General features: G+C 37.5%; 1 protein-coding gene across 2 annotated transcripts; it reads right to left on the bottom strand.

Annotated features, from left to right (window-relative positions):
• Window positions 1–271: 271 nt before the first annotated feature.
• AREG (amphiregulin) lies at window positions 272–9844 on the bottom strand. Of its 2 annotated transcripts, none has more exons than XM_007122644.1 (6): window positions 9367–9844; window positions 8054–8302; window positions 5242–5443; window positions 4358–4513; window positions 2280–2391; window positions 272–526 (listed from the first exon to the last, which is right to left on the bottom strand). In XM_007122644.1, exons 1-5 carry the CDS (start codon window positions 9425–9427, stop codon window positions 2298–2300), a joined length of 762 nt encoding a protein of 253 aa, XP_007122706.1. In that variant the 5' UTR covers window positions 9428–9844; the 3' UTR covers window positions 272–526; window positions 2280–2297. The 2 variants fall into 2 exon arrangements, with proteins under 2 accessions (XP_007122706.1, XP_054941723.1); XM_055085748.1 differs by having other exon boundaries at window positions 355–526; window positions 8183–8302; window positions 9367–9432.
• Window positions 9845–13387: the final 3543 nt, after the last annotated feature.

Genomic DNA, 13387 nt, shown 5'->3' with positions numbered 1-13387 from the left:
AGGCTCAGCGGCCATGGCTCACGGGCCCAGCCGCTCGGCGGCACGTGGGATCTTCCCGGACCGGGGCACGAATCCGCGTCCTCTGCATCGGCAGGCGGACTCTCAACCACTGTGCCACCAGGGAAGCCCAAGCAGTAAGTTTTGAAAATGAACATAAAAACAGTAAAAAAAAAAAGGGAAGGAACTCCTTTTAAAATGATCATTTAAATGTTAGGAGAAAAATACCCTAAAGTCTCACAATGTCAAAACTAATATTCAAACTCTCAATCTGTTTGATTAAAAATGTTTATTGAGCTGTAAAATAAATACATTTCCATTAAATATTAAATAAATTATTTACAATTGAAAAAATACTTTTTATCTCCATGCATCTTTATATACAGAAATAAGACTTAGGGTTAAAAAGTGACAATTGAAAGTTTGAAACCATCAGAACGGCAAGGTTCTGTTTTCTCTGGATCCACTGGAAAGAGGAACCAATGCATCACTCAGGGTTGTGACTTGGCAGTGACTCGGATCTGATATTCTGTTAGAAAATAAAACAAAGTGTTAGAGATAAGCTCAATTCCAACATAGCTTTAAGAAAATGTCAAAGAATAGTTAGGAATCAGAATTTCTGTCAATTTTTTGTCTAGGATGTCTTGTGAAAAATGCTAAGAGCTTTTCAGAGACAAACTATCCCTTTGACTTGAATCTTTCTTTCACATCAGCTTTGATTATATGCCTACTTAGGTAAAGACTGCATATGCTCAAACCTGTTTCATCAAATTCTGCTTAATAAAACTGTAGCAATAGTCATGAGAAATAGTTTTCCTAACCAAATCTATACAGTGGATATAATTAAAAATGAAGATGAAGTGGCTCAGTGTATTTATGATATACAGTTAATTTAAGATAATTAGTACCAAGGGCATAATAATAGTAGATACCAGTTATAGGCAGCCACTATGTGCCAGCTCAGCATAAGTCCTTTTCCTAAAGTCATTCTGGACCTCCTTTGAGAAATTTCAATTGCACCAAATAACCAGAAATCAACCCTTATTCATGCTGGTGGTTTTAGCTTCAGATCATTAAGCCAATTCATTAATAAATTTTGATGAATAAGTATTGAGTATAGAATTGTCATGGATAATTATCTATTTCATGACTTATTGAGCTAATTCTGTAACAGACTCAGAATATAGTGCCTGTACTTAACCAATGCTAAATATACTGGTTCTCCAAGCATCTGGAGTGTTGATTAAAAATGGTACTACTGACTAAGTAGATTTAGGATTTGGTTTAGGAATATGCATATTTAACAACCATCTCAAGTAGTTCTTAAGTCCACTGAAGGCAGAAAATAATAACTTAAGGATGTGACATCTTTCCCAAATGTCTGAGGGAATGGTGTTCCTTCTTCTGACTAACTTTAAGTGCGTCCTTGATCTTGCCTCCTTCTTCCTCTGGAAGTTTGCGTCATTAGCTGTTCACTTTAGTTATCAATGAAATATTCCTCTCTATACCTTCTCCTACAACATGCTCAGCTCTCCCTCTTTACAAAAAAAAAAAAATTTAATAAGAACTAAAATATACACTCTAACCAAGCTGCCTCTCAGATCTGAACCTCTTCTGCCCTCCTATTTCTTTTCTGTACAAGGGTATTCCACCTGCTCTTTCCACTTCCTCCCATTTGTAGTGCAAGCTCCTGGATGCTGGCTCTTTACCATGTGAGCTCAGCCTATCAGTTCAACCTTATCTTCCCCAGCGCCATTTGAACTAGGCCATTTCTCAAACATTTCTAAAATAATCTAGCCCATATCACACTACTTATCTTCCTTTTCCTTTATAATTGCTTGTCCCCATGTCACCAGTTCTTTGAGACTCACTTCCAGTGCCATCCGTATGCACATCCTTTTCTGCTCCCTAAATGCATCCCCCTGGATTCTATTTCTCCTTCACTGGAAACTCCTCATATTCCACTGGTTCCTTTCTTATGACATATTTTACTTCCCCTAGTATTCTCATTCCTTACACTTTTTTTCTATCTATTAAACACTAAGTTGTTTGAGAACAGAATTTGTGTCTCCCTCATCTTTATATCCCTTATAATAGTAAGGACATAAGTCCATTCTCAGTACTGAACTCCAGATCATGCTCAAAGAATAACACTTTAATGTAGCCAGTGTTCACAGTGTATAATTAAAAAAACATGCTTTGCTCATTTTTCTTCATATAATAGATGTTATAATTTTTTTAATTGTAGGATATTATATAAAGATATCTTTTAAAACTCAAACCTGTAATATTCTCTTTAGTTATGCTATGGCATGTGCATTTCCATTTTCTTGTTGAAGTTTCTTTCGTTCTTCAGCTGCACCTTCATATTCCCTGAAGTATCGTTTTCGAAGCCTTCAGAGAACAAGATATTCTACTGTTATCAAAGTTCTATTCATCTATATATTGACTGGGGTTTCATGAATATAGGGAATTCCTTTCATAAGTTGTTATAGACCGTTGCACACTTATGGACCACTCCACCAAAACAAAACCTAAACCCAGCTAAAAGTATCACGAATGTTCTTTTCAAGGGGATCTTTATGTTGACTTTACATAAACATATTTCCAAAGTACTGAGATTTAAATAAGTGTGCCTTGAGATGCAAACTTTCAGAAGGCATGAAACACATCCATATCCCGCTTCCCCCCCCGCCAATTTAGCACAATTGCCATGCACAATTGGGAGACGAAGATAGTATAGTTTTACCAGAGAAGGACTGTATGCTTGTACAAATTAATCTGAATGCTTAGTTTTTTTAAAAAAAAAAACAGGCTTACAAAACAAATTGAGTTTTATTTATTTCTAAATATAATAAATACCTCTAGTTTTATTTATTACTACTTACTACCAAAAAACTCAATGGTCTGAAATGTCTTAGTGTTGTACAAGCAATTCTATTTTTAGTAGGTCTTTATCTACTAAATGTTACTATTAAAATCTTAAGAACTTTTGTTGTGATGTTTGGGGAAAAAATCAAGTTCAATTATGAAAAAGCAGCAACTATGTCTTAGGCAAGTATTTGCTATGTGTTTCAAATACAGGGAGAATACCAGAGAAAAGGACAACATGACAAAGTTTTTCCGTACTTTTCCAAAGGATTATTAAATATCTCAACTTGAATAATTACAAGCTTAAATAATTCTTTCAAAACATCTTCCCTAACTGGCAATTTCTTCTTCTATCCTTCTATGTCAAACAGTAATGGTTTGTCTGAGGGAATCTTTGCTAAATACATTTGCATATTTGACTTGAAGTACTAACAGACCGAAATAATTTCTAGGGTGTGCAAAACAAATTTAAACCACACATAAAACTTTACGTGCATCATAAAACAGTATTCGATGTGTCATTTTATCATTATATGATCTGAGTTTAAAATGATAGCAAACAATGGCAGAAGATAACCCCTTGTTTCCTGAATGGCAGGAGTAGTAGATCATGTACACAGTCCAGCTGTTAAAGTAATTTACCAAGACCTAAAATTAGAATAATGAGTCTTGCTTTCCCCCAAGCTCTAGTAGCGCATGAGTCATTATAGAGCCATTCACAACCTCCCCCAACTTCCTTAATTCACTGACTTTTGTTTGACAGACAATGCCATTTTTACATACCCACCAGTATCTACTACCTGGGACAGTCTAGTTCTAACATTCATTGGTCATGCAATGAAGTATGTGGTCTGTTATTACAAGCACAGGGAAGATACTGCAGGAATGAGACAGTAATAGAATTGTCCCTGCTTCCTATGCCATGCCATATGGAGGAAATTTATTTTAATAATTGAGTTCCCATATTGCGCTTGACAATAATAGGCATAAGTTCTAAGTATGTCAGTACACCATGCTATAAAAGTCCTAACTCAGAATTTTGCATTCTAACAGGAGCAGAAGACATATTTTCTTGGCTCCTGGTTTGAAGCTCTTTCTGATTTTTTAGTACCAAAGCAATATCTTTGACAACCTACTATGAACCAGGCCTTAATTAGCTTTTGGGAGGCTTGTTTTAGCTTAATATAGTCATAGCTGATATCAACACTGAGATTTGGAAGTAACCATGAGTAGCCATATAACGTGAAACAAAACTATCAATTTAAGTTCAAGAAAAGGGCTTCATGTATTAAGTTTCAATGGTGGCCCAAGTAATATCCATTTGACCATATTCTATGAGTTGTCAATGAAGTGTAAAGATATAACCAAGGATCATATGCCACCAATAGAATAACTCACCTAAAATATGATACCACATTGTGTTAGAAATACTGAAAAAAATTAACCTGGCATTATTTTATTAGGGATTTTTAAGATATGCCTTACTTACAGGAGTGTAATAACAACAGCAATAGCTGTGAAGCTCATGGCGGAGACAAAAGCAGCTATAGCTGCTAAAGCAATTTTTGATAAATCGCTGTCAGCCATGCTGTGAATCTTCATGGACTTTTCCCCACATCGTTCACCAAAGTAATCCTGATGACATCTGCAAACACCCATATTTTAAAATTATAATCACTGAAAAAATTCCAATAAATTTTATGTTTGCTTTCCAGATCATAAACAACCACTAATTCTAACATTTAAAAAAGTCATGCCATACATTTATTTGTATTTCAAAATGATGAGACACAGAATGCATTTGAGCCAAAGATCTATTAGTATAAGAAAAAGTTGAGATTTGTTTGGGTGTGATATTCCAAGAAGACACACCTTTTCATTCTTTGTGCTCCATGTATGACCAACTGATGAGGTCAGTGACTTGTTATGGAGCTAATACATTTCACTATCATTTAATGTGCTAGCGGCTTTTGGGGGGAAGGAAGCTAGAACAACATTATGTGAAAACTACCTTTAGTTCCTTTTTTATCAAGAGGTTTTGTAAATATATATTGTAAAATGATGGTTTTCACCAGGGTTTAGCAAACTGTCGCCCATGGGTTAAATCTGGGTTAAATCTGGCCATTTGCCAGGTCTTTTACAACATGCAAGCCAAGAATGTTTTTTCTATTTTCAAATGGTTATATTTTAATTGGTTATACGAGTACATACTTCATCTTGACCCACGAAGCCCAAAATATTTCCTACCTGGTTCTTTAAAAAAAAGTTTGCAAACCCCTGGTTTATACATTAAAAAAAAATGGTTTTCTGCAGTTAGGGGTTTCAGACACAGTGTTAGAAATATAGAATTCTGCATAATTTAGGAAAACTTACTGGCATGATACTGTTTCCAGGTGCTCTATAAATTTGCATTCTCCATGAATGCAGAAATTTTGGAATTCTGCATCACATGGATTTTTCTTCTTTCTATTTCTTCTGTTTTTTCCACTTTTGCCTCCCTTTTTCTTTCTTTTGGGTTTATCTGAAGTCTTTTCACTTTCAGTTTTGTCTTTCTTGGGCTTAACTACCTGTTCAACTAAAAAAAAAAGATTTATTGATAACAGTCTCTCTTCACCTGGAATACCATTTTGGAGACATGAGAGAACGAAGTCTTAGCAGTGAGAGCTCACAGGGATAACAGCCATATTTCTCTCATTATTTAACACAACTCATACACAATAATTGAACAAAGAGAATATCTGTATTGTGTGGCACTTAAAGATCTGAACCCCTTTGTTATTTTATTAGCTTAGAAACATATTTTGAATTTATTTGTGTCAGTAATATTATTATTATTGATAATAGGAGTAATAGGAGTTACTTGTCTAAGAAAATCCATGAAATATTTTAAACATTTTTTTCACTTCTAATACATACCAAGTTCTTGGTAATGAGCATTAATTTAATTAAACCCAAATCACAGTTGAACGTATTGTTACTATCTAGATGATACAGATGAGAAAAATGAAGTTGAGTAAAGACAAGTAAATTGCACTAGGACACGTAGCTAGAAAATGGCAGTCCTGGGATGTTAAAGCCTATTATTTCCCTACCATATTATGTTTTCTCTTGGAAAAAGTTTGGTTCCATTAATTAAAGTGGGATTCGAGTATATCTGATGATTTTCTTTACTCATATTGGTTTTGTTCTCACTATCATAATTGGGAATTAGTGTGTAATACTTGAAATGAAGAAAGCAGAATTATACATGAGAGTTGATCGATTTTTTCCAACTCCCAGATTACAACAGATTTTAATTAATCGATACCTTCTGGGGGCTTATTTCTGTGATCAATCTATTTGACAAAGGGGAATCCAGAAATATTTGTACTTGCTGCTTCATAGATTCATCCTAACTCTTCAGATCCACAGAAACCTTTGTTCAGTGTTACAGTTATGCGGGGTATAGTATACCCATATGCTAAATATAAGAAGAAGGAGTTTCCATGTTAGAGCTGTGCATTTTGTTATACTAATTCCTGAATAGGTTTATCTGAGCAAGTATTTAGCAGAGTCCAGTGGAAAGAGGAAAATATCATAATGTCATAATAAAATTAGTCATAATGGTCCTGCAGTACCCATTAAATAGAAAACTCTGGAAACATAGGGAAGGGTATCAAAGATAGAACCCTATGATTAAGGTAATGACCAATAAATATTATGAATATTTTGGCAGTTACTATATCAGCACTAACAATAGTCAAATTAGGAGCAATGTTTAATAGGTGGCTATGCAATTTTTATATTGAAACTTTCCTCTGGTGATAAGAAAAGTACCACAGATTAGGATAATTCCTCTAACAGAAACATTTCAAATCAATATGATATACTTTATCAGATATATTACAAATTTTAGACAGAGACAAATGGTCACTATGCTGAAGTGCTTCAATAGACATTAACCCCATGGATCAATTTTCTCTCTGTTTTACAATGCATTGCAATTTTATCCCCTAGCCATTTTCATCACCAACAATTCATTTGGCCTTATGAAATGTTAACTTGAAGCATCTTTAAGACAATAGTTTCTAGAGTCTTAATGGTCTAATCTCATCCCCCGCAAAAATAAGAATTATAGATGGACCCCTTCACCTTATGTATTATAAAAGCACAAATTCTGAAGCAAAGGAGGAAAGTGGAGTGTTCGATAAAGCTTTTCCCACCTGCCACTTAACCCAGTCACTGTCCTCCTGGTGTCACCTGCTATCCCTTCACCAGTTCTGGGAGCTTGACAGATAGGGAGGATTCAGGGAAACTACAGTCAGGAAAGAGGGTCCTTAAGTCCTGCCTCCATAGTGGATGCTCCTAGGATATTTAGATCTGATTTTTTGATGATCTGCCCTCAAACTCCAAAGTAATATGAGGGTAATGAACAATACTGATCTCTTACTTTGGTACCCTCATTTTAAGCAAATGCTCTTTTTAAAAGATCAGATAATAGCAAAAGAGAAGAAAATTATAGGTCACTATTATTTAATTGACAAATGAGATTTGGGGTTAAATAGTGATTTTAGCAATATAAAATCTATGCGTATTTGTCCTTTAATATTTCCATAAGGTGGTATTCCTATTATTATTACCAGTTTCTCAACATCTAATTCACAAAGGCTAAGATCCAATCGTTCCTCTCCCATTACTTCTTTCTGTTCCCTTATTTGTGTCAAAATGCAGTTATTTAGAGAAAAGTGGTGGTGGGGAGTGGCTATAAAAGCTGAGATACTAAGTATATAGGACTGGTTGATGTTTAATCTGTTTCTCAGATTGGGGGGTGGGGGTTCGTGTGACAGAGTATCTGGGACCGAACAGATTGGAATTTCTCATTCTGGCTGTGGAATTTGGGGCAGAATGCTTAACCTTCTTGAGCTTTAGTTATCACATCTGTAAAATGATAACAATTCCTACTTCACAGAGTTGTGAAGATTAGACTCACTAGACATAAAACGTTTGTTAGAGTTCCAGACACATAGGATGTGTAAACAAATAGCTCTTTCCATCTCAGTTGCTAGCTTACCTAGTGGGGTATACAACAGTCATACACGCAAGAAAGCCCCTGGGAGATCTGGGGAGCAGCTTTTCTTTGGAAGCAGCTTTGCTCATCCAAACCACACATCTTATAGGCTACACTGTCACCTTATCCTCTACTCACCTCTGACTAAATCATCTACAATGTAGCCAGATATTTGTGGTTCGTTATCGTACTCTTCTGCATAGTCAGAGTCGATCCCCGAGGACAGTTCGTTACTAGAAGGCATTTCACTCTCAGGAGAAATCTTACTTCCCAAGGACATCTGATTTCTTGAGGTCACCTCAACTCCATCAGCAGTGTGGTCCCCAGAAAGTGGTTCCCCTTTCCCAGAGTAGGTGTCATTGACATCTAATCCAGCAGTATAGTGGGCTATGGGAGCAAGAAAAAGGGAAGAAAAGAGAAAGTAAAGCAGAATGCCTTTTCTCACCTGTCAGTTGCATTCGGGAGACAGGTTTATCTTCAAAACGGTTATTGCACATGTGCTATTGTTTGTGCTTGAGTCACTTATGAAAGCAACTTCACATTTTGCCAACAAATGGCTGTTTGTTGTGCCAGTTATAGAGCTTCTTTCGTTGTTTTCTTTTCCACAGATAGTCTACATTAATTTCCACACTCCCAAAAAATACTACCAAGTAGCCAAATTAATGTAATATAATTATTTAAGAGTAATATCTAAATATTGTCATAACTTCACATACCAAATGCATTTGTAGTTTCTAGAATGTTACCTGTCCCATTTTAATAAACAGGTTCTAGAGATAAATACCAGATTTTCCTAACACGTGCTCACATTTTTAACAAGAATATGTATATAAAATGTAAACAGTAGTTGATAATAATTATTCTTATTGCCATTGTTTCTTATTATTGTTCTCGAGTAGAAACTAGGGACTAAGTAAGATTTGGGGGCCAGAGTTAAGCCCCTGCTTTATCTTTTAGGTCTCAATAAAACAGCGTCAGAGTGGTACTTTTAACTTCTCCCTGGGACGATGCGGGGCCCTCTAGAAAAGTAAAAGCAAAATCAATTGACAGAGGAGATGGAGAATTTAGGCAGGAGGTAGCACTCCTCGAGACTTCACCACTCTTCGCCAAGATCTGCGGAAATCACTTCACCTCTTTGTACCTCGGTTTACTTTATCTTATCTTTATCTTTGTTTGGATCACAGCATCTGTAAGTTCTCCTTCAGCTGGACTAAAGTAAGAGTGCAAGGATTCTCAGGCTCCCTCTTGCTAGCCTGGAACATCTAAGACACCCACCCACTTTTTTCTTCCTCCCAGGGAGTAACCATGGGGAGGGAGGGACCTCGATCACCTCCCACGGGACAGAGCCGAGGGCGCCGAGGGGGCGGTTTTGGAGAAGCAGCAGCAAAATTCAAGAGGTACCCGCGGTGGGAGAAGCGCTGGGCAGCAGCTCAGAGCCGGGATGTCCTCACCTGAGCCGAAGATCAAGAGCGACAGCACCACAGGCACCGGCGGCAGCAGCGGAGCTGTCATTGGTCCCTCGGAGCGGCGGCGTCGCGGTCTCTGGGGCAACTCGGCCGGGAGCTGCACGAGGGAGGAGGAGGCGGTGGGGAGAGGCGGGACACCGGCAGTCTTGCGGCCGTTCTCGCAGGCCCGGCCGGGCTCAGGCGCTGGAGGCAGCTCCTGAAGCTCGCCTCGGGATCCCTGGGCTCCGGCTCGCGCGCAAGGTGTGCGAACGTTCCGGAGGCGCGGCGCACACCTGCAGCTTTATAGGCCGGGCGGGGACCCGGGCATCGCCTGTGACGTCACGGCCGCCGCGGTGGGTGGAGGAGGGCGGCAGCCCCGGGAGAGGTTACTACCCCCAAACCACACACGGATGCCAGGCGCCCCACCTTCTGGGACCGTAGAGAGCCGCTGGGAGGAAGTGAAAATTAAACCCCTCGCTGCAAGCTGAAAAAAAATACCAGATCTCTGTTCAAGGCAAGGGAGCTAGTATCTGACATTCAAAAATCCCGCAGTTTCCAACTCTCTGAAAACCCTCTGAATATACTTTGGTTGATCTAGTATTACAACAGACAGGGATTAACTAGAAAAGTTCCATATTAAGATGTAAAAGTACTTTAAGACCAAGAATGACTTAACAATAGCCCGATGTCTTTAACAAGAATACTGAAATGCATTAAATGACTAGAGAGCACACCTCCTAATGAGAACCTGCTTTATTTACCGTATCTCAACCGGGGCTCTTTCCCACCCACTACTAAGTGACCAGAATTTCCAACCACCTCCCTTCTGGTTTCGTTATGTGTCCCAGGGCCCTCGTCAAAGTCATTATTTATTGATCATTTATTTTGCAGAACAGTACACTAAAAATATTACCAGTACCATCTCATTCAAAAACCTTGCTAAGTATCATTTTCCCTGTTTTACAACAGGGACTAATGTCAGCTTTACAAAGCAAGGAGGACTTTACACAGCTGGTCATGGCTGAAGTCAGATTTAACTTCAAGTTCATCTGACTCTTAAAATCTCTTTCCTTTCTGATAAAGGGATTTAGCCTAAACTTCTCTTTGAAAAGAGAATTTCTGGGAGAGAATAATATTTAACATAAAGGAATAATCTCTACTGGTAGCATGTTGGCATTTGGATGAAGGGTGGTCCCAAGATTTTGCCTCTGGAATCCCAAGATAAAAAGGGCCAGCTTTTAGGGCCCATTTAGAAGCTAGTAAGGCATTTTAATCATGACAAGTAGATAGTATGAAGGGAGAGGGAGAAAGCTGCTTAATTTGACTAACTTTGATGTAAAGACAACTCCAGAACTGCATTTCTCTTGACTTGAGGAATCGAAAAAAGCACTGTTCTCTCTTAGTGTTTCTTTGTCCTGAAGATATGTATCTCTTCCGTGACTGTTCCAGTAAAACAGCTCTTTTAGGAATGTGGGCCACAGTGCATCTGTCCTAATTCTGGGAAACTTTTTTAAAGTTACTTATTTTTTAATGACACATCATAATAAAGTAGGCTAAATAGTACCATATGTTTAGTTGGATAAAATAAACGGTCATGAATCATGTCTTCTCTCCTACTGGACACTTGTGGAGAACATATTTTGTGTAATCCACTTGTTTTATGTTTTATTCAGGGAGGTAGTAAAGAGGGAGATTAAATGATGACCAGCTCCCTGATCCCAGTAGCTCAATGAGGTGAGAGACAGATGCATAGGAAAGTAATTCTGTTACATCAGATGAAAAGAAGGATTGGGTGCCATGAAAAACCAGGATGCAGTTTAGTTTTGCCATGTGTATCATGGAAAGTTCTGTGGAAAGATGGAGAGGCCACTCAGGGGCCTTCCCAGCAGAAAGTGTAAATGGAAAGAATACCTGAAGTCGAGGTGTGACTGAGAGCAGAAAACTAGACTAGAAAGATGACACTGCCCATTCCAGAGTGAAGCAAGGGCCTGCATGGTCATCTTTTTTGGTGAATGAGGCAATTGTGATTCAGAGAGATTCACAGTCTTACCCACAGATTTCAAAAGATGGTGGAGATTTTGTTTAGCTTGCAGGCTGTCAGCCTACACTTGTGCATCTTTCTGCTCTCATAGGTTTTGATTTTGTTCTAGTCCTCTTCTTCCCTTTTTATTACTCTTTCTTCTTATTGAGGTGAATGCAAGTTGTGCATATCTGTCATGAAAAGTGTTTTACTTTGAAGTGAAAGGGGCTCTTTATAATGGAAATTGTTCTGTCTTTTTCCAGTTGGAAATTTAGAGGGTGATAATTTACATTGGTGTGGAATATAACATGGCATCATAGGGACAGAGTGCTTAGATTCAAACAAGTTGGGTTTTCATATACAAATTCCACCAGAATAATATTAAGTTACTTAATATTTGAAAAATTTGGATTCCTCATCTAAAAATAGGAATAAAGATCCCCGCCTGCTGTTAAGCAGATTAAATGAAATAAGATACATAAACATTAGCACAGATCCTAGCATATGGTGAGTGCACAATAGATGGTAACTATTATTAACCTTGACATTATGATAGTTACATTATATTAATCACATTGAAGAACTAAGTGACTCTTATAAATGCAGCTACTCACAGAGTAAGTGAATAATCTCCAATATTTTCAAGCCATGAACTTTATACCTACTTCACATTAAGATTAAACATTTTGAACATTTATGGTTCATCACAGGGTATCATGGGTGTCATCATAGTTGCATCACAATGGCAGCACCCCTGATGACTCATGGCATTCTGGAATATATGCATGAGAAGGAAACCAACCCCATGTAAGTGTGGGACTCTTTACATTCTGCATGTTAAGTTGAGACAAGGAGGAACAATTGCAAGAAATTCAAGTAGAGAAGCAACTCTTCTTTACCCTGATAAATTGATGGTTCCCTCATCTAGTATAAGGTTAAGGGCAGCCCTAAAGGCAAATGTTCCTAGCCAACCGCACTCATTTTGGTGCCTAGTATCTGGATCCTGATAATATTTTATACGTGTAGTGGAAACAAACTCACTTTGACGCTGCTAAAATGTGTGCTATAGAACCCAGAGTAGAATTATGTGTTTGTTCATATAGCTGATCTTGAGTTTTTACAGATAGCACCAGGGTCTGAGTAAATATTACATCATGGTCATTGTTATGAGTCAACAAATGAACTCCCAAACTAAAATTAAGAAATTCTCTAAAATATAAGCAACATTTCATTTATTAATAAATATATTAGCTCCATTTAGAGGTCTATCATTTTCTACTTTTCACCTTGGAATTTATCCATTCTAAAGAATATATAATTTCTAGTTCATTCAAAAAGAGTCCTTAAATGAACTTGATTTATCCTGACAGAATAAAATAAATTTACTTGCCCTTTATATCTTTCACATGATGGCTTTCGCAGAGCAAGGACTGGCAGATGGGACTGAAAGCAGTGAATGATTTGGTACAGTGGAAACTAAATAAATGTAATATACAATTAACTACATTTATACACACAAAAAATCAATCCTCTAGGTAGTTCAATTGCTCATCAAATATATTTTGAGAGCTAGATACTCTTTTAGGTTTAGGCACTGGGCTAGAACTTTGAATAAGTCATAGTGTGCTTGTTTTTAAGGACCTTACATTCTATTAAAGGGAAACACATAATAACCAAGGAAACAATACACATAATCAATTTAGGTATTTAGAAGTGCTAGAAAGGAAATATAATGTGTGATATAGAGGACTCGGGATGGTAGAGGAAGATGATAAAAAGAAATACAGGATAACTTCTACACTTAAGTAGTTCACATTTTCTCTCTAGAGGAAACAGATGGCAGGATAAAAAGGAGAGCATTGTCCTATAGGACAATAATAACAATATAGAAGAGCAGAGATAGGCATGGGCAGGAAGGAGCAATAGAGACATACATAGGTACCTACAAGAAGAATGAGGGATGCTGAACAGAGAGAGACCTTACATTGGGCCTCAAATGTGTAGAGG

Source organism: Physeter macrocephalus, chromosome 7, assembly GCF_002837175.3.
Source record: "Physeter macrocephalus isolate SW-GA chromosome 7, ASM283717v5, whole genome shotgun sequence".
Lineage (NCBI taxonomy): Eukaryota > Metazoa > Chordata > Mammalia > Artiodactyla > Physeteridae > Physeter > Physeter macrocephalus.
Note: the sequence above shows the minus strand (reverse complement) of the source record. Positions and strands in the feature narration are given on the sequence as shown.